This window comes from Xenopus laevis, chromosome 5L, assembly GCF_017654675.1.
Source record: "Xenopus laevis strain J_2021 chromosome 5L, Xenopus_laevis_v10.1, whole genome shotgun sequence".
Classification (NCBI taxonomy): Eukaryota; Metazoa; Chordata; class Amphibia; order Anura; family Pipidae; genus Xenopus; species Xenopus laevis.
Window position 1 is genome coordinate 986895 of NC_054379.1, and position 21235 is coordinate 1008129.

The window sequence follows — 21235 nt, forward strand, 5'->3', positions numbered from 1 at the left end:
TAATATATAGGAGGAAGTTATATGGGATATGCCATGAATATATTGTGGAAACTGACTTTAATTGTAGTATGGGCCCAGGGAAGCAGGAGAACTTACAAGTCCAAATGATTTACCTTTTTTATTTTCAGTTGTTGTCCCGGGGGTGGTAGTGACAGATGGTCTGACTTCAGAGCTGCTCTGAGGGGTCACATTTGTTTTGGTGTTGCTGATTTTCCCTTTTTTATCATTCTTGGTGTTGTCAGCTGGAACATCGGCTATGTCACTCTGAAACGGGAATAAGGACAAAGATGTGTTGCCAAGTACAAACCACAAAAAACATGGAAAATAACATGGAAAGTATCATGGATCAGAACCTGCTGAAAAGTCCCACAGCATTACAGCTGTTACAGTTATGCATAGAGACAACCAGCTATTTATATTGATGGACTGATATTTCCAATGGATCTGGGAAGGGTTTTTCTGAATAATTCTAAGTAATTGTGACCCTAGCTTGGCCTAAAAGTGCCCTTTTTTGCAAGTGAGGGTAGAACATGGGTCACACTGGACTCTTTAACCCAGATGGGCCCTTGCTAGGTGGAGGAGGAAAAAAGGGGGCTTGTGCACTTACACCTCTCTGCGCTGTGAAGAAACAAAACAGGACACAGAAGGTTTGCAAATGAAACAAAATGTTTATTATGAAACAAAACATAGTTCACTCAGGAACCAGTTGAGGTATTATAGTTGTGCAGTCAGACACAACTGAACAATGTGACACCATATTGCACCTTTAGGTTACCAGCTAGTGGTCCAGATCTCGTCAGTAGAAGTGGTTTATGGAGCAATATGCTAAGTATGCATGCCTTCAGCACTGCGGTCCTTTTACTTTAGGCCAGTGATGACCAATGAGAGATCTGTTCATCTATCAATCCTTTGGAGGAGCACAAGGCTGCTCTTTCTAGCTTTTCCTTAATATCTTAATATACCTAGAGCTAGTTGTATATTTGCCTAAACCTTGCTCATGGGGTCGCCAAGTCTTTTTAGAAGGGTTGTACTTCTTGGTTGTCTCTCTTGGGTAGACTGCCACTGACTGATCCACGGCCTGCTTTGTGACGACAACATCTGAGACAGCCTTGAGGGAAATGAGAATTAAACCCCTCTCCTTCTCTCACTCTTCCCTTCACAACCCCGTCCCCACTTACCTCTCCCCCATCCACTCTGTAGCTTTATTATTATCTAGAGGAGCTTTATTATTGCCTACAATGGTATACTAAAAAGAGCTCCCCGAGCACAGATATATGTAAAGTCTTTTGTTTTTTTTATATATTTTATATATAATAAAGTATATTTTCTTCAATAAAAAAATGGCCATTTATAATAACGAGAGTGCCATAAAGCCTACTTACAGTTTCAATACCCATGGCTCTCATCTGGTCTGCTCTTTTCTCCGTAATAGACAGAAATTTCTTTGGATCTGACAACGCATCAACAATATCTGAAACACATATTTGAAAAGCATCACATATAGGAAGTCCCAAAACATTGAAATAATTGATTACATTGGCAAACAATGAAATGTAATGTACATTGTTTAAAATATACAGCTTTGTATTTCCAATTATCCATGTACAGAAAGATATGTTAACAGAAAATAGCCTCTGTCTAAACAACAATGTAATTTTACATCGCTGGATGAAACATTTAATAAAGGCAGTTTTTTGCTCTGACCTCCAAATCCATCAGGGACATAGGTCTTTAAGACAATGTTACAGAAGATTGTTGGAAGGGAGAGTGGTTTGTTGCCCTCATTCCGGAGAGAAATGTGCCGGTACCCTGCCTGCAAACCATCCAGAGGAAGGAGCCTTTGCCCAATCAGTTTATTGTTATCATCATACACAGCTATTCTCAGCACAGCGAGGTCTGGAAGGATAACCTACATTCAAGACAAAGAGATATGTTGTTGTTACATGGGAAAAAAAGGACATAATGCATTGCAGTGTTGCAGATTCTTTCATAGAATTCAAGCAAATATGTTCCCTGTACATCACTTATATTGTTATTCTTTCTGCTCCACGTTCTCCCAAATTAGGGTTGTGCTGCGTTTCTCCTTCCAAATCAATATTTACAATGTTGCTTTAATCTGATCTCCAAAGCAAAGTTATGATGTGTTAAGTTGGCCATACAGAAGGTTGCACCACTGGTTTCTAACAAGGTCACTAAAAAAGTGGCTATTTATCCCATTTTGGCACCCAAGGGGGAGCAACATTGAGGTGAACTAAATGCATGGTCCTAAGATCAATGCTTGGATCACATGGGGGTCTTGTAGATCTGTTGTGCTCTTCCCTGGACAGGATCCTTCAGTCTTCCAAATCAGTACCGACTGAGCCCCAATTAGATATTAGTTGGAGAGACCACCATTTTGGCACCTCTACCCTGGTCATGAGGCCGTTGGTCAAGTCAAGAGTGGTTGAGTTAGTAGCAAAAAGGGGTCATTTAACTTATCCTGGGGCACAAGTTCTAAGGGGTGCAAATACGGGCCCTTCGGTGTACACTTAAGAAGCACTTGTTTAGTCTGCACTCTGTTCCTTTTAAATCTGGCGTGATGAGCAGAGTGCAGCCAGTTCTGTTCTTACCTCTTCGATCAAGAGTTGCCTACATCAGGATCAAGAGGCCTGTGGCTATACATGTGAGGTGCTACACAGTGAGCAAAGGTAAATTGTGTATATTTAGGCAGAAAAGATATTTACTCTTAAAAACCAGGTTCATGAATGTCATGTGCCTAACTGTTGATTGTTGACCAGACAAGTACTTCTTTCTGCTTTGCACACATTGTAATGAACTGAACTTTTCCTGTACCTCTCATCAAACACACAATACACATCATTTCTAAGCTTGGACTAATTTGACCTGTTTCGACAAAAATTCGCTGCCGGCGAAATGTCGCGGATGCCCATTAAAGTCTATGGGTGTCAAAAAAATGCCAAATTTTTTTGGAAATGCAATGCCATACATGTCTATGGGCGTCATTTCCACTGCGAAACAAGGCAAAAAATTTGCCCATCCCTAATGCTTTCCTGTTTAAATGAAGGGCTTGCTGGGCATGCTGGGAATTTTAGTTCTGTAGAAGCAAAGGAAAACTGGATGCAGCCATGTAACCGTCACACATTCTGGCACTGCCCCTCTAATCAGACCCCAGAAATACGACTCACCTTTCGGAATACGAAGGGCTCATCATTGTAAACGGGATTCAGACCATTGTTCATGACCATCCGGGTACGGAACTCCTTGCGTATAGTGTCCGTGGGTAATCCATACATATCGACTTCCACGTACGTCCCAATCTTTTTGTCTGACAAGAACTGTCCAGAGATGACCTGCATAGAACAACACTTGGTTTATATCATTCTTCATTAAAAACTTATCCCTATGCAGCTTTCTGAGCACAACTTTGTTACCGTATGACAACATAAGGACTTGTGTAAATCTATATGCTTTGGCCACAAACAGTGAGAGTTGTGTAGAGCCATCCTTCTGTGAATAAATTATACAAATACAATAAGAAAGCTTTGTTCCCTCAGTCATTTTGTAGGTACTCATGACTCCCCCCATCTGCCTCTCACTGCTTTCCACTGAAATATTCGGGAAATGCTCAGCCCTATAGTGGTGACTGTGGCAAAACTCTGGTCACAAACACTTCATTGAGTGGCAACAAGAACATTTCATATTATCATTGCCCATTACTGTAGGGTGTTTTAATTCATCACCAATGGACCCATCACTGCAGTCTACAGAGACCCCAATACAACAGGCACCCTAGTCTAGTGTGGAGGTTTCTGGAGGATTGTTGAGTATTGTTTACATTTGCCATCAAGCCTCTAGGAAGGTGAGATGACCCAACCGTAGTGGGACTGTTCCAGGTATTTATGGGAGAACTGGACTGGCCCACCGGGATACCTGGGAAAATCTTAGTGGGTCCCAATATTGGGTGCCCCACCTGCCACTGCTCACCAATCAGAGCTGAAAAAGTTTTTCTTATTTGAAAGGTGTGAAGTAAAATCAAAGACAGCCACATATTCCACTATGGAACACTTGTTTTACAGGACTTTCAGCAAAGCAGAGGGAGGCAGAGAGAGACAAGCTGCATGGGAGAACTGGGAAACACGTGAAAAGTGTAAGTAAAGATAATGCTTTCAATCTATCCAATTCTGGAATGTTCATTGGCCACTCCAGTGATCTTTACTGGCATGTCTGGGGTTAATGGATTGCTCATTCACCATTTCAGCAGGGACCTTAATGGCATGTAATGGCATGTGGTGTTGATAGAGTGCTCATTGGCCATTTCTGCAGTGATCATACAGGCATGGCTGGGGTTAATGGAGTGCTCATTGGCCATTTCTGCAGTGATCATACAGGCATTGCTGGGGTTAATGGAGTGCTCATTGGCCATTTCTGCAGTGATCATACAGGCATGGCTGGGGTTAATGGAGTGCTCATTGGCCATTTCTGCAGTGATCATACAGGCATGGCTGGGGTTAATGGAGTGCTCATTGGCCATTTCTGCAGTGATCATACAGGCATTGCTGGGGTTAATGGAGTGCTCATTGGCCATTTCTGCAGTGATCATACAGGCATGGCTGGGGTTAATGGAGTGCTCATTGGCCATTTCTGCAGTGATCATACAGGCATGGCTGGGGTTAATGGAGTGCTCATTGGCCATTTCTGCAGTGATCATACAGGCATGGCTGGGGTTAATGGGGTGCTCATTGGCCATTTCTGCAGTGATCATACAGGCATGGCTGGGGTTAATGGAGTGCTCATTGGCCATTTCTGCAGTGATCTTGACATAATATGGTTTAATATGCTGTAGTGATTATACTGACATGTCTGCGGTAAACATAATCATCCATTTTCTGTCATTATTATAATGGCATGTCTGGGGTTAATATGCTTGTTATCCATTTTTGGCAAGTCTTGGTAAATATGGCTAAAGGTAGTGCCAAAGCAGAAGTGGACTAGTCTTGTGGGCCCCAGGGGTCAGGTTCTCTGGTGGGGCTCAGGGACCCCAGTGTGAGTGCTCTGGTGATGCTGGAGTAAGAGTATTTGCGCCTATGTTAGTAATGACTCCTCGTATTGATAGAAATATTTGCTTTAAAAACCATCTGGTTCTAATTGTACGTGGGCCCCAGATCCCTATTCCTGTAGTGAAGTCTATTGATTGTGGGCTCTGGGCTCCATAGGGAACCTGCTCTGCTTGTTGGATGGAAATGGTTTCAGCTAAAGTTCTACAATCAGTTTCTAATAACATTATCTCTTAGCAACATGGTGGGACAATAACGGGAAGAAAAGTTTCCTTTATCTTGAGCTTCTTTCCATTTACCTGAACTGAACAAGTCGCTGCGATCACCCCGTCCACTGGGGTTTCTGAGAAAGGGTCGAAGGTTCTATCTGGTCGGCGCATGAAATCGGGTTTCAGCAGGTACCTGATGGGGAATGAATTTAGGGAATGAAATTTGCGACTCAGTGATGAGTGACAGTCCCGTGTGACTCCGATTCTCTTCTGTAAATAGTAACGTATAATGTGCAGCTACAAACAAATATATATAAATATAGTTTAACCCTGATTCAAACTTTCAGCTTTTTTCATTATTTGTATTTAAAGGGGTTGACCCCATCTAAGAAGCATATACAACACAAATGCTCTGTAAGGCTACACATTTATTGTTATTGCTAATTTGTATTATTCCTCTCCTATTCTTATCATGGTTGCTAGGGTAACTTGGACCCTAGCTACCAGATTATTTATAATGCAAATTGAAGAGTTGCTGAGTAAAAAGCTAAATAGCTGTAAAACCACAAATAATAAAAAATGAAAACCAAATGCAAATTGTCTCACCATATTCTTCTCTACATCATACAAACAGTTAACTCAAAGGTTATTCCATTGTCGTATCCACTGGCCTTGCCTCTTCTAACAAGACTTTATAAGTAAAGCACAAGCACTTTAACTAAACTGATATCATTGGCTGAATTATTCACTGTATTATTAAATTTATAACAACAACTTATAGTTTTTCTATTTACAGGACAGTGTCATTATCACAAATAAGCACATTTTGCAGCTTCTCCAATGCCAAATCTATTTGACTATTTGACTTGTGCAGCCGCTGGGGAGAAAGGCACTGGCCACAAATAACAGGCCCTGGTCAATCATGTGACTAAACGTAGACCCCACATTCCTGGGATCTCGGTGCCCCTAGTCTGTAGCAGTGCTGCCTAAATGTATCCACTTAAAGGAGAACTAAGCCATAAAAATGAATGTGGCTAATAATGTCCTTTTTTATAGAGTGAACTTATTGCACGAGGCTAAAGTTTGAGCTTGTCAATAGCAGCAATGATCCAGGACTTCAAACTTGTCACAGGGGGTCACCATCTTGGAAAGTGTCTGTGACACTCACATGCTCAGTGGGCTCTGATTGGCTGTTGAGAAGCTAAGCTTAGGGCTCGTCACTAATTATCCAGCAGCAGAAAATGAGCTTCCCTGGCTGTAATATAAGATGATGCTACAGGTTTGCTGATTATTCAATTCTGATGCTAATTGCACTGGTTTCTGTGCTGCCATGTAGTAATTATGTGTATTAATTACTAATCAGCCTTATATTGTGACATTTCTATTCTATGTGTACTGTATATTGTGAGTGGCTCCCTAAGCTCAGTAAGTGACAGCAGCACAGAGCATGTGAATCAGTGAATCAGCAGAAAAGAAGATGGGGAGCTACTGGGGCATCTTTGGAGACACAGATCTTTACTGCTAAAGGGCTGTGGTTGCCTTGGGCTGGTACACAAGCACAAAACATCATGTACAACATTTCCAGCTACTCCTTTAGTTACACTTTAGTTCTCCTTTAAGGGGTGATTATTGAGTGTACTAAATATTGTTGGGCTTGTCTATTGTAAATGAAGCTGAAACAGTCAAGGTGGTTTGAAAAAGGCAGTTCTTTTATTCTCCAGCGCTGAACATGTGACTCCGGGAGCCTGAGACTGTCCCTGATCTCTAACTGTCAGTCCCAGCTAAAAGCCAGTTCCATTTCTGCAAGTACACGTACGTCATTCAACCCTAAGTATCACATTTAATCAAGAGATCTTTAGGCAGGAGGATGGTTTCTCTGTATGTAGAACATTAAACTGGATTCACACTTAGGGGCAAATTTACTTAAGGTTGAATATCGAGGGTTAATTAACCCTCAATATTCGACTGTCGAAGTTAAATCATTCGAATATGGAAGTCGAAGGATTTAGTGCTATTCGTTCGATCGAACGATTCGTTAGTTTCAAAGAATTTTAATCCATCGATCGAACAATTTTTGTTCGACCAAAAAAAGCTTAGAAAGTCTATGGGGACCTTCCCCATAGGCTAACATTGATTAGGTGGCGAACTAGGGGGGTCAAAGTTTTTTTTAAAGAGACAGTACTTCGACTATCGAATGGTCGAATAGTCAAACGATTTTTAGTTTGAATCGTTCGATTCTAAGTCGTAGTCGAAGGCGAAGTAGCCCATTCAATGGTCAAAGTAGCCTAAAAAAACATTCAAAATTCGAAGTTTTTTCCCTCTATTCCTTCACTCGAGCTAAGTAAATGGGCCCCTTAGTTGTGCAAAGATGCAAAAGATGCAAAGGTTTCAAAGCAAAGCAACTGGGATAATAACACTTGTACCGTAACTACTACTAAACTGCATGAAGAATGGAGAGAAATTCCACATAAAGACATTTCAGACTTACCCGCAAGATCCATTGTACTCAAACTTGCCCTGATTCAGCTGCATGGCCAGATCTGGCAGAAAGCAAAGTGCAATTGTGTCAGTCTGTAATATTGTCAGTTCCACAGAAAGACAGTGAGAAAAGCATTTTGTTAAATATTGGTGTTTACATATAAAATGCCCAAAAACCGGCAGAGCATCTGATGTGAATGTGACTGAACAAACATTTCGCCGGCACAGGGGTCGGACACCCCAACGTACCTGGAGTCTGATAGTTCAGAGACACCATCTGGCAGCCGGCGTTCCAGAAAATCTGCGGCATGTAATTACTGGAATCCACTCGGCCCCCCTTAGGGTAGATCCGACTCATCTGACGCTTGTTATAACTGTAACGATTGTTAAGGAAAGCGACGGTTGGAACAAGAATCCCCCTGTTTGTTACAATTATCCAGTCATGTCGGCCTTTCCTTGTCATTATTTCTGGTCACAAACACTGTCACTATTTATTCATGTTATTATAGGGGTGGCTCACCTTTTAGTTCACTTTAAGCAATGGCTAATTCTAAGCAACTTTTCAATTGGTCTTCATTTTTTTTATATCTTATAGTTTTTGAATTATTTGCCTTTTTCTCCTGACTCTTTCCAGCTTTCGAATGGGGATCACTGATAAAAACAAATGCTCTGTAAGGCTACAAATGTATTGTTATTGTTACTTTTTATTACTGATCTTTCTATTCAGACCTCTCCTATTCATATTCCAGTCTCTTATTCAAATCAGTGCAAGGTTGCTAGGGTAAGTTGGACCCTAGCAACCAGATGGCTGAAATTACAAACTGGAGAGCTTCTGAATAAAAAGCTAAATAAGTCAAAAAAACATAAATAATAAAAAATGAAAACCAATTGCAAATTATCTCAGAATATCCCTCTCTACATCCTACTAACAGTTAATTTAAAGGTGAACAACCCATTTAACCGATTAACAAAAACTAGTTTTCCAGCTCCCAAAAAAGCAATAGATCAAGTGTTTTTTCAAACATTATAAATGACGTGCAACTGCCTCTTCTATGGAGCACAAAACTGCCCGGCACTGTTAGGGGGTTATTTATCAAGGTCCAAATTTATCTCAATGGAGGCTGCTACAAATTCCGATCTAAGCAGCTTGGGTTTTTAACGCTTATTTATTATTACATTTTCCTGAAAATTTGCTTTGTGGGAAAAACTCAGATTTTCACGATTTTTTCGTGAATTTTAACCCGAAACCTCTGAAAACATTGTGAAATTGCCAATCAAAAATCAATGGGACTGTTCCCATTGACTTTTATGCAACCTCAACAGATGCCGTGTTTTTCAGGCTTTTTAGCTCTTGGGGTTTAATAAATTCCGAAAAATTAGTGATTTTTTTAAAAGCCTATTATAACACAAAAAATCAGGAATTTTTCGGATTTCGGGGGAATTTCGGGTATTCGGATCTTAGTAAATAACTCCCTTAGTGTAAGGGTAAGAGATTAGGATTTTTAATCCTGAGATGTCGGTGGCAATTGAAGGGTAAAAGGAGAGCAAATCCCATGGGAACACAAGGTGAGAGCAACTCTGGGGGGATGGACTGATGTTCTGCTCAGGGATCCGAATCCTGAAAGTGAAAATGGACAAATGGAAAGGATACTTGACAAACTCCAGGGCGTGCGTCTTCAGATACCCCAGCCCAACGGATTCGTTAAAAGAGGACATGTTGAAATGGATGTTCCGTTCTAGAAGGAAAATAAAATATATCAATTATTAATCAATATATTAGACTTATTACGTCTGCTTTATGAAGCAGCATCATGGAATGTCCCCTATAGGGATCCGTACAGAAGAAATCTATCACATCTCAATTTCTGGAGCAAAATTCCCAGCTTTCCCACAAGCCCTCAGTGAAACATACGGGAATTTAGGGAGCATTAAACCAGGAATCCAAAAATGAATTGGCATTAAATATAAATAAATGATTCCTGTACATCATGTCATTTACTCGTGTGGAAAGTCTACAGCAGAAATGTAATAGAACATTATCTTGTAGAGACTACTGCCTCCTAGTGGCCAGAAACAGTGTTAGCATTCACTTGTGCAGCCCAATGTACTGGAGCCTGAACTGCACTCACTGTACATCACCCTCTTGAACAGGTCTGGACTGGGATTCACAATAGGCCCCGGTATTCCGATTACATAGAGGCCCAATCAGCCCCCACCAGCCCAATAAATAGTGACTGTCTATGGCAACTTACAGCAGCCCCTCTGGCATTTGCCAGAACCCACAGATTGTCAGTCCGTACCTGCTCTTGACCAACTGGGTTTGTGGGAGATTCAATATCCATGTAACAAGAACTAGTTATTCATCTATATACATGTTATAGTGAACATAAAAACTCAACCTCATGTGTTTAAATGTATTGATCATATATATATATATATATATATATATATATATATACAGGACCGCCATCAGAAATCACAGGGCCCCATACGACAAAATTTCCTGGGCCCCCTGGGCTGCGCCCACCGCAAGCCCCACCTACAGGTCCGCCCTCCCCACCCCACAGGTCCGCCCCCACCACACAGTAAAAAAACAATAAAAAATATTGGTGGCTAGGGTTCCCACATGTTAATAAAAAATAAAAAGATAATGGTGGTTATGGCCCCCCATAAAACATTTGTGTCCAGGGCCCCCCCTTTAAAAAATATTGGTGGCTAGGACCCCACATGAGAAAAAAAAATTGGTGGCCAGGGCCCCCACATTATAAGAAAATTGGTGGCCAGGGCCCCTTAAACGTCCATACCTTCCCAAAGTCAGCAGCTCTCAGAAAGATGGGGGCCCCAGTTAATCAAGTAAGTGTGGCGTGGCAGGGCCCCCTTACCCTCGGGGCCCCCTACAACTCTCCCCCCTGTCCCCCCCTGATGGCTGCCCTGTATATATATATATATATATATATATATATATATATATATATATATTATATTATTCTGCCTGCTTTTCTTTCTTCAACATATACCAGTGGCCTGACACACCCATGTAAAGTCCATTTGACAAGTCATTAGTCCCATGGCTTGTGATACACCATGTTACAGGCAATTTATAAGGATCCCCAGAAACGGAATAAAAATGAACTCACACGATGCAGCGATCGCCTCTGAAAACGGGAAAATGTTGCAGTTTAAAAGTAAAAAAAAATAGAAAAGGGGAACAAAAACATAGATTTTATTTACCTTCCGCCACTTTGAAGCTCTGGAACTTTACCGGCTGAGCGTAGTTGATCATGGATGAGAGAAATGGGTGAATGTTGGTGGTGGCCCCGACGTATTTGTAGGATGCCATCCAGGCTTGCTCGTCCTCCACTGTTATAGCACCCTGATAAATATGAGCAGTTAATGGGTGCAATTGGCTTGACAGCATGGGTGAAAGGCTCACCCTCAGGCCAAAGCTATAGTCACCAAACATTTACTAGCCCACCTTTCATCTATCCTCATTGCAGCACAAACCCTAACGCTCTCTTAGGGACAGTTCAGACCTAAAAAATAGCCGTTTACAAAGTATTTACAATGTGCAAAGTGGGAAACTTCATTGCAATTCACCCACAATGCTAAACGTCAGTGCAGTTTGCTAATGCATAAAGGATTTGTGTGTCTCAACACACTGCCATCAATAAGGGTCCAATTCACCGGACCCAAATCAGCTACAAGTGTTGGTGCAAAGTGCTAAGGCAAGACTTAAATTAGAATGAGCCCAAGGCAAGTGCTAATTCCGGGGATTCGACTGCATCTGAGGGCCCTGTACTGTACTAGAGCAGACGGAGCCGCACAATGGTACTTGTTACGGAGCACATACAGACACAGGTACCTTTGGAAATAGTTTGTGTCCATTTTACTGCTAGCCATTTGTACAATTCAGTAGCCAGGCCTGTAGGGGCCATTGATTATTCTCTGTGATACAAGTACTAGAGAGTTAAGGTGAACAAGAATGGGCCTCTTAGTGTTCACTTACCAAGTAGTTGCCCCTCTGGGTGCAGAGTCTCATTTCTGGGTGCAGAGAGCAGAGAGGCACAGCCGAGCCCTGTCCTTGGACCCCCCAATGCAGGCAGCTCCCTAACGTGTGTCAGAATGGCAGGAAAGTTTGGGGGCAGGAGGGGGGACCCCTACATATCGACTCTTTGACAGAACAAGGCACAATACAAGGAAGGGAATGACAACAATTACCTTTTTGTTGTTGTTTTCTTGTTCGGCATCTTCAGCCAGCTAGGAGGAACAATAAACAAATGAATTCTATTTAGGGATGTTTTCTATCTCTTGTGCTAAAGGTAAACTCTTCCCAATGTATTTGCAGTTTTTATGGGAGCAGAAGACGGTTCATTATATATTATATTACATATTATATACTTGCCTGCTACATTGTGGATGATGTGATGCTCAGCCTTCTAAACACTGAATATGTTTTTATTTATTGTTTGGGCAGTGACATGAGAGACTTTTTTTTATCATTCTGCTCTTAAGCCAAAATTCAGATTTGCGTTGCTTATACCAGTGGTTATCAGGCCAATAATGGACATTGCCAGGCAATAATCACATGTAGGACAATCAATGTTCACAAGTGACACAGTCCTATAAGATTTCAATATAAAATAAATACCTTTTTTGCAATACTTGCTGCTTCCTTCTGGCTCAGGTCATCCGCAGACAATTCACTCCCAAATTTAAATTCAGGATGTGCCTCCTCTTCTTGATCAGCTATAAAGGTAAATACTTGTTATATAAGAACCGTGCGCAAGGCAAGTTCTATCTCCGCATGTGCCATTCATTTGCCAAACTTACCGTTTTCGGTCTCCTCTTCAATATCATCCTCCAGGATACTGACCGGCGTCGCTGTTTCTCCGGACTCCATCATACTCTTCAGTGCGTCAAGCTGTTCTGTTGGGATAAATAGAAAATAATCAAAATGGATGATTTCGCTACAAAAATGGTGGACACAAACTTGAATACCCTATCAACCCAAGCCTTAAACCAGACCAAATAATAATAAATACATGGAAAAGGCTTCTGGCAGAAGCGCTGGGAAGTAATTCAGCAAAGGAATTCAAACGCATGTGGGACTGGCCAAATGGGCATTTAATGGGCAAACTAATTCTTGTCTACACTCAAATTCACAATAGTGTTGCAGACACAAACATCATCTCAGTAAAAAGCTGCACTCATTTAATAACTCTGCCATGGGCACCATTGAGGAGCCATCCAGTGGGCACTTGTAGAACTCAGTGTTGTTGGTGCAAGGCAGCCCTGTATATAAACTGCACTCTTTGTGTCCATATCAATCAGATGGTTGATTTCAAACAGCAAAGCAGTAAATAATCCCTGCTGATTGGTTGCTTTGTGCTGCCAAAACTGGAGCCAACTCTGCACTGATTATTCCATTACCCCCTATGTTTCTAACTATAGAGCAACAGGGTTATGGAAGATAGCTCATAGTACAAGTGAGGGAATACAGGGTTATGGGAGAGAGCTCATAGTACAAGTGAGGGAATACAGGGTTATGGAAGATAGCTCATAGTACAAGTGAGGGAATACAGGGATATGGAAGATAGCTCATAGTACAAGTGAGGGAATACAGGGTTATGGGAGATAGCTCATAGTACAAGTGAGGGAATACAGGGTTATGGAAGATAGCTCATAGTACAAGTGAGGGAATACAGGGTTATGGAAGATAGCTCATAGTACAAGTGAGGGAATACAGGGATATGGGAGAGAGCTCATAGTACAAGTTGATCCAGGGACTGGTCCCATCTTGGAGTTGGGAAGGATTTTTTCCCCCTCTGAGGCAAATTGGAGAGGCTTCAGATGGGTTTTTCCCTTCCTCTGGATAAACTGGCAGTTAGGCAGATTATATATAGACTTAAGGTTGAACTTGATGGATGTGTGTGTTTTTCAACCTAACTTACTATGAACGTAACTCTGAGGCCTACAATGCCTTTACATGTTAAAGTCCCCGACCCAATACCAGGATTTCCTATCAGTCTCAGTCCAATGAAACACCCAGAACAACAGCAAAACCATCTGTCTGGTTAGAGCACGTAGGGCAATTATACACACACAAATCAATATATTATGCCAAACTGCACCCCTGCTCTAGTTGCCTATAGCAGCCAATCAAATAATTGGTATCCAGCAGAAAAGCAGGAAATACCACCTCCTCACTGGCACATATGGGTTACTAGAGCTATAGAAAACTCTGGGGGCTGTTGAATTGAATTCATTTAAAATAATGAGGTTCAATGAAACATGTTACTTGCTATAGCGACAGTGTTCCTATACACACACACACTATGGCAGCAGTGATGCTAGTTACAATGAGCAGAGGTTGGGATGATTTGGGAGCTGGCGGGATTCTGGGTATTGTAGTTCAGATGAATAGTGTAATGGCAGCCCCGCAGCCCATGCTGGTTGTTATGGTGCGATGCATCTGGATTCGTTGCAGCACAATCTAAGCATGTGAATGATAATGCGCCTGTGTAGGACACAAATCTGCATAAGAACATTACCTTTCCAAATCACTTTCCTCCATGCTACATGGAGACTCTAAAGAATTACAAAATCAGCGCTGCACTATGGGAAATATACTCCAATGTATTATTATTTGTTCCACCCCCCAGTACATGTTTACAATGAAGGAGGAGGAGGTTACAATTGCTGAGTGTTGGCCAAGGAAGAATATCCTTAGATCAGCACTGAAGGCTCATTGGCTGGATGTGGCCCCTAAAGAGACTCTTATAGATCTAAACTGCCCAAGGGCCCTTGTGGCTTCTCTCCATTCTATTCTGTTCCAGCCCCTGACATTCAGCCGAGTGCATGAGAAAAGTGCTGCGCAAGGTCAGTTCAAGGTTATAGTAGGTAAAAATAGATGTAAAAACTCTGTGATTAGACTGTACAAGACAAATGGCATTTCCATTCCAACTGTCACCCTGATCCCCCCTCCCTTACATTTATATTCTCCCTGCTCCACTGCCTTTATTCTGTCTCCGCAGTGTGAGACCCTGATTTACATGAGCTGTGTAATAACATCATGAGACCCCCAGCTCTCCCATTTAACACAATAGGAAACAATCTGGGGTGAATAGAAGACATTGGGGCTCATTTATAAATTTCACACAGTACAGAATGACTCACACAGTGAAAATATTTGCCCTGCGCATGGTTATATTTATAGACCTGGCTAATACTGATGTATTTAATGCGCAAACTGCGAGTTTTTATTCACACTGCGAATATCCATAATTGCTTTTTAAATGTGATATAATCGCAAATTGCACATTTTTATACATACACTGTGCGTTTGAGTTACGCCAGAAATTTGGTGGCGGAGAAAATATTCGCACAATAGTTTTCGCAAATTGAAATGATTGCCAACGCTATTTTCAAGCACAACGACCTTGCACAGTAGCAAACACCCATCTCATTAGCAAATATTTTTGTACACTGCGAATTCGCAAAAAAAAACCAGAAAGACGGGCGCAGCAGTGCAATATTTCAGCATTCAGGAAAAAACACACGCAACACAATCAATTGAGAATAAATATGTGCTGCACAAACTTTATAAATGAACCCCACTTTGTGTGTGTGATGCCCCCCTTAAGAGACTACAATGACTGGACACTCATACTATTTGTATTTATTTTTATATCGGGGGGCTCCCAAGTACTGTCTCAACCAGTCCAACTGTCATGCATACAGGGCGGCTAAATTCAGTTTCCCTCCAATACTTCATAGAGATCCCCCTGCCCTCCTCTCAGGCCCCCTCCTTCATTACCATCTCATTGAGTAGCCAGTACATGGGCACCAGCTCCCCCCCTTTTGGCACATAAAGAAGATTTTGACATGATGCAAAACTTAATAACACTTTTCACATTGGCTGCTGCCTGTTTTCTATGATAAAGAAGTTATATAGTGCAAGTAAAGTTTATTTTGCTTGTTAAACACAATGGAAAATAATTTAGAATCATTTCTTAGGGTGACAGGTCCCCTTTAAGTCCCAGTGTTAGTGAAATCTTTCCCTCAGCAAAATCAACAATTTCAGCCAGTGTAAAAAACATTATCAATGAAAATGGACCTTCTGAGGTGAGGGAACCATCTGGACTCACGTTGGGCGGAATCAGATATAGTATGGTCACACACAGTATTGTATCCAGTACCAGTACCAGGCCCATGAAGAAGACACAGCAGCCAGAACTTACTTTTCTCCACTTCAGGTTTCAGCCGCTTGTTTTTAATCAGTATTTTCCTCTTTAGGTCATTGGGAGAAGGTAAAGGTCGGCCATTCTCCAGCTGAAACACAAGAACACTGGAGTTACTAAGAGAAAAATCTATGAGTTGTATTTACAAACAGGCTCACACCATGCACCTCAACTCCCTGCTCCTGAACATGCACCTCAGCTCCCTGCTACTGAACATGCACCCTTCCATTGTGCCACCCATTCAATGGGCTTCAGGGCCCAGCTATTTGTATCCAATGAGTAAATGAATGGACTACAGGAAGTGCAAAAGAAAGACACGTATGTACTGATGTACACTGATATATACTGATATATACTGTATACTGTTATATACTGTACTGATATATACTGATATATATATACTGATATACTGATATATATATACTGATATATACTGATATATATACTGATATATACTGATATACTGATATATATATATATATATACTAATATATACTGATATATATACTGATATTGTATTTACTAATATATATTGATATATACTAATGTAGGGGATCAGAAAAATAATTTTGTATTTCTGTCTGTGACATCATCCAGCCCATTTACTGGCTGGAGAGCCATCCAATTGGCTGGGCACCCCAGTGCATCCTTGGGAGAGAGGGAGTGCCTGACTTCAGATCCTTTTGTACAGGGTCTCTGACAGAGCTTAGGGGGGTTGTGTGGTGAAAGATCCTTGTGAAACTGTCCAAGCCGTTGAATATGTGGAAATACAGAGCCCGTCCTGTTCCCTACCAAGCTGCTAGAGACTCAGAAGGAGAAAAGTGCCACTGGTGAGATTGATTCTGCTGCAGAGCTGCCTGTAATCTCCAGTGTGACTGCCTCCGAGAGCATCCCGGTGAGTGAGACACCCAAGGGAGGACACTGGCAAGGATACAAGCGTGGGGCCCCTGTGTGAGGACAGGTCTTGTACATTTACCTGCTACGCGGGAGTGGTTGCTAAGTTCCAAAGGGAGAGGTACTTTGGGAAAGGTAGCGCTACCTGGGGTATGAGAGCTCTGGGGAAGGGACATTCTATATGAACTGAACTGTGTGGTTATTAACCTTCATAAGGTATAAGATAAATTAGGGTTACACTGATATACCCGAATACAGATTTACTGATATAGCGATATATTGATACATTGATATACTGATATACCATTATACTAATAGACTACTGAATTTTCATTTACTTTTCATTTCATAAGCCTGGAAGTTAGAAAGAGACTTGGTACATAGTGACAAACAACAGATTCTAACATGGGACTGACTTCTATACAAAATGACTGTAACATTAAACAGCTAAATGCACCTGCAGCTCAGTGACACCCTAGTAAGGCTGACTCAATAAGGAAACACCTGCTGCATTGTGACCCAATCTTCTTACAGTTTAACTGACTGCAGAGCCATGTCCCTCTGTGTTTACACGTGGGCAAAAAAATATTTTCTTTATTTAGGATACAGGGGTCATAGTTAAGGTTAAAGTCCACTGGTGAACAATGTAGGTTTCAAATTGCCATTTCCATGTGAATGACTGGAGAGTATCAGTGTAACAGAGAGGTGTCAATCTCTCATTCTGAATTGAATCTTAATCTGGATTTCTAAAACTGAGTTTAAAGATCTAGAGACAAAGTTGCCACTCCATTAGTAGGAAGCTAAAAGCAATGCACATCAATTATACTGAAATGGTGAGATAACAAAGCACAGGAGAATGAGGCCCAATCTGTGCATGCATGAAACTATTTGCAGGACAAATAAGAGAAGGTGCCATGTTGACTTTGAGCAGAAGTGGGTGCAAGGCGCCCCAGAGACAGCTCATTGCTAGAGAAACACATCTGAGACCACCACTAGGTGGCAGTAAAGCTCAGGGTTATTACTTTAGCTGTCATCCTTGCATGCTCGGCTTTGCTTGTTGAAGGCAGTGACAAATTCATGTGGGAATGAACAATATTTCTCTGCTACAGTGCCAGAGAGCCCTGCAATGAAGTGAACAGCATAGCGACCAATAAGCTGACACCCTGACCCTCTCAATATAAAGAGGGGCAAAGGCAGACATACCGGGTGACTCTCCAGGGCCTTGCTCAGTAACAGCTCTCCGAATATTTCCTCACAGTATTTGGACATCTTGTACTGCTGGTATTTACTGGAATGGAAAGATAAAAGAGACTTGTTTAGTAAAACGGCATAGAAACGACTAGTCTTTCTGTGTGTCTCCATCAGCCCTGTATGTCCTATGGGCCAGTTACTTTCTGGAGCCCAACAACTGGCTGCTCATTATTATTATTATTAATAATTATTTTTATAGCAAGTGCCTGATGTTACACTGAATGCTCACAGCCAGGAGGATGTACTCTCATGGTGACGAGTTTCTTTTATATCCAAAATGTTTTGGGGGAATTTTAGTATCATCATTATGTGGCTGAATTATTCATAATGGTAAACTCCCAATGTCTATCATCTATCTATCTATAGGGGATCAGACAAATCCTTCTCCTGTTTTTCTGTCTGTGACATCATCCAGCCCAGTTACAGGCTGGAGAGCCATCCTATTGGCTGGGCACCCCAGTGCATCCTTGGGAGAGAGGGAGTGCCTGACTTTGGAGCCTTTTGTACAGGGTTTCCAACAGAGCTTAACAGGGGTTGTTTGCTGAAACATCCAGCCAGAATGAGTTTGTGTAAGACTGTGCAAGCTGTTGCATCTGTGTAAAGTACAAAGAGAGCCCATCCTGTTCCCTGCCAAACTGCTAGAGACTCAGGAGGAGAAATGTGCCATTGGTGAGATTGGTCCTGCTGCCAACCAGCCTGTAATCTCCAGTGTGACTGCCTCTGAGAGCACCCCGGTGAGTGAGCCACACAAGATAGGATACTGGCACGGATACAAGCACGGGGCCCCAATTTGAGGACAGATCTTGTGCATTTACCTGCAAAGTGGGAGCGGCTGCTACGTTCCAAAGGGAGAGGTACTTTTGGGAAAGGTAGCACTACCTGGGGTATTCAAAGTGAACTGTGTGGTTATTAACCCTTTCCAGAGGATTGGGACTTTGATAATAAAAAGGACTGTGTTGGAGAAACAGTCAGGTACCTAATAGTGAGTTAGGTAGGTCCCACGTGTCCCCAGTGCAGGAGTGTATTGTGTATTAGATTGCCCAAGTTCTTTTACTACTGTTTATTTAAAGTTTAGATTTGTTTCATTTGCAAACTGTGTGTTTTATTTGTCCTAGTGGAAATTCCATGAGGTGTGCTCCTCAGTGTTCCCTACGTGGAGGCACTGCACTGTAAATCCCAGTTCCGAGTACTTTTCATATCCAAAAGAGACTCAGGGTCCCTGGATTGCCAAGGGTTAATTGCTATTTAAAGAGAAAGTAACCAAATTAGGTTACTAGTCTGTCGCTATCTTTCCTCTATCTCTCCATCTCTATTTCCCTCGTATATCTCTCTTTATCTCTTTATCTACCAATCTCTAGTTCTCTCTCTCTTATCATTTATCTATTACATCTCTTCCATTTTCCTTATGTCTCTCTTATATCTCTATCATATCTTTATCTCACATCAATCTCTCATTGTATTCCCCCTTTATCTCTCGTCTCTCTGTATATCTCTTATCTACCTCTCTTGTCCCTTATCTATATTTTTCTCTTATCAATTTCTATGTATCTATTTTAATTTTATGTTTTATTTCAGAGCTGCTTCAACCGAACATTCATTTTTTTGTGGTGTAAACTAGGGGCTGATACAGCTGGGAATTCCATTCGGATTCTATTTTGTCCTGGTGACTGTGGTGTCATTCAGAATGAATTCCCCCAAGGAATGAGAGAAAGGTTGAAGGAGCAGAGTAATAAAATCAATTTGTAGGGGGGGGGGGGTTCCCAGAGTGTGTATCCCGCTGGGAGAAATCCTGCTCATATGGGACAAAGCAAAGATAATGGAACTGAGGAAATACATTTGTCTCACTGTGTCACTTCCAAAGGAGAAACAGTAAAATATTAACTCTTTGTGCACCACAGAAAGATATTCTATACAAGCAATGACTGTGCTGTATCAATGTGTGATTATTTTTCCTTTTATATCTTCTCTCATAAAGAATGTTTTCGGCAGTGGCTTCATCAGTGTCACATCATTATCCACTTACATAATACAAAAAGTACTTAGAGGTTTTTTGGATCTTTACCCATGACACTAGGTTACCGAAAGGTATGAATTCAGATTTCGACATGTCTTGCTATTACCACTAAACAGGTATTTACATTGTATAGCTGCGCCAGGCATATTAAGTTAGTACATATCATTCTTATTCCATTCTTTCCACTTTTCTCTTTACTCATTTGTTTGATTTCATTCGAGCTGCTTATTAAGAGATCACATGACACTCTAGCCATATGGCTGATTCTATCAACGTATGCATCTATTAACATGTATTTACTAACCTTTATACAATATTGTTATGTATATCCTGTGATATCCTGGTCAAATGTCTGATTGTTTTAATATTTACTCGAGTACCATCATAACGTACGCTTTCTACATGTATTCATATGTATATGTGATTTTTCTAAATATTTTCTACAATATTATGTGAATTTTCTACATGTTTTTCTACATTTTGTACTTTACCTGGTGTTTTTCTTCCATATACAAATGCATTTTTTTCTTTATAATCTTTTCAACAATCTCTCTTACATTAGTCTTTTTAAAAGACAAATTTTCAGTTTTGTAGTTATTCAGATTTGATTTTTGTGAATAATCATTTTTTGGTACAGGATACCATTAAATTTAGAATTGGACTTGATAGTTTTCCCTCCCCCTTTTTTTCCCCATTGGTGTGTGTGTCTTTAAATACCAGACTCGTTGTAAATGTTCAAGCCTATGATTAAGTGTGTTGTGGACACGAAATGCGTAAGGCTCGACATGATTGTTCAATAAAGATTTTTTTTCTACTTTTTAAACCTACAGTACGTTTTTGGTCTGATCTATCTGTGGCTTTCCAGAGTGCCTTAAAGCCTCTTTTTTCACATTGTATATGGATTGTCCGCCCCCTTGGGCCACGATTCTACCTTGGTGAGATCTACTACATTAAGCGGATATGCTTTTGCTTAAGACATATATTCGTGCATACTATGCCGTATGGGACTGTATGTACAACATCGCCTAAAACATGCCGAGAACAGCAATTTCCTTCTGCACAGAAAGAGGCAGTGTCACTTACTTAAGGTAAGTT

The 21235-nt window shown here is 41.2% G+C and overlaps 1 protein-coding gene across 4 annotated transcripts in view; it reads right to left on the reverse strand.

Annotated features, from left to right (window-relative positions):
- plcb4.L (phospholipase C beta 4 L homeolog) overlaps positions 1-21235 on the reverse strand; it is a 119234-nt gene that overhangs the window by 23029 nt on the left and 74970 nt on the right. For all 4 annotated transcript variants that reach the window (XM_018262489.2, XM_041562429.1, XM_041562428.1 and 1 more), the window contains exons 16-29: positions 18079-18163; positions 15982-16072; positions 12572-12667; positions 12390-12487; positions 11960-11998; positions 10973-11114; positions 9393-9477; positions 7991-8115; positions 7752-7803; positions 5354-5456; positions 3186-3350; positions 1705-1909; positions 1383-1471; positions 114-264 (exon numbers count right to left, since the gene is read on the reverse strand). In XM_018262489.2, coding sequence (XP_018117978.1) covers positions 114-264; positions 1383-1471; positions 1705-1909; positions 3186-3350; positions 5354-5456; positions 7752-7803; positions 7991-8115; positions 9393-9477; positions 10973-11114; positions 11960-11998; positions 12390-12487; positions 12572-12667; positions 15982-16072; positions 18079-18163 — 1526 coding nt within the window. The remainder of the gene's footprint in view (positions 1-113; positions 265-1382; positions 1472-1704; positions 1910-3185; positions 3351-5353; positions 5457-7751; positions 7804-7990; positions 8116-9392; positions 9478-10972; positions 11115-11959; positions 11999-12389; positions 12488-12571; positions 12668-15981; positions 16073-18078; positions 18164-21235) is intronic.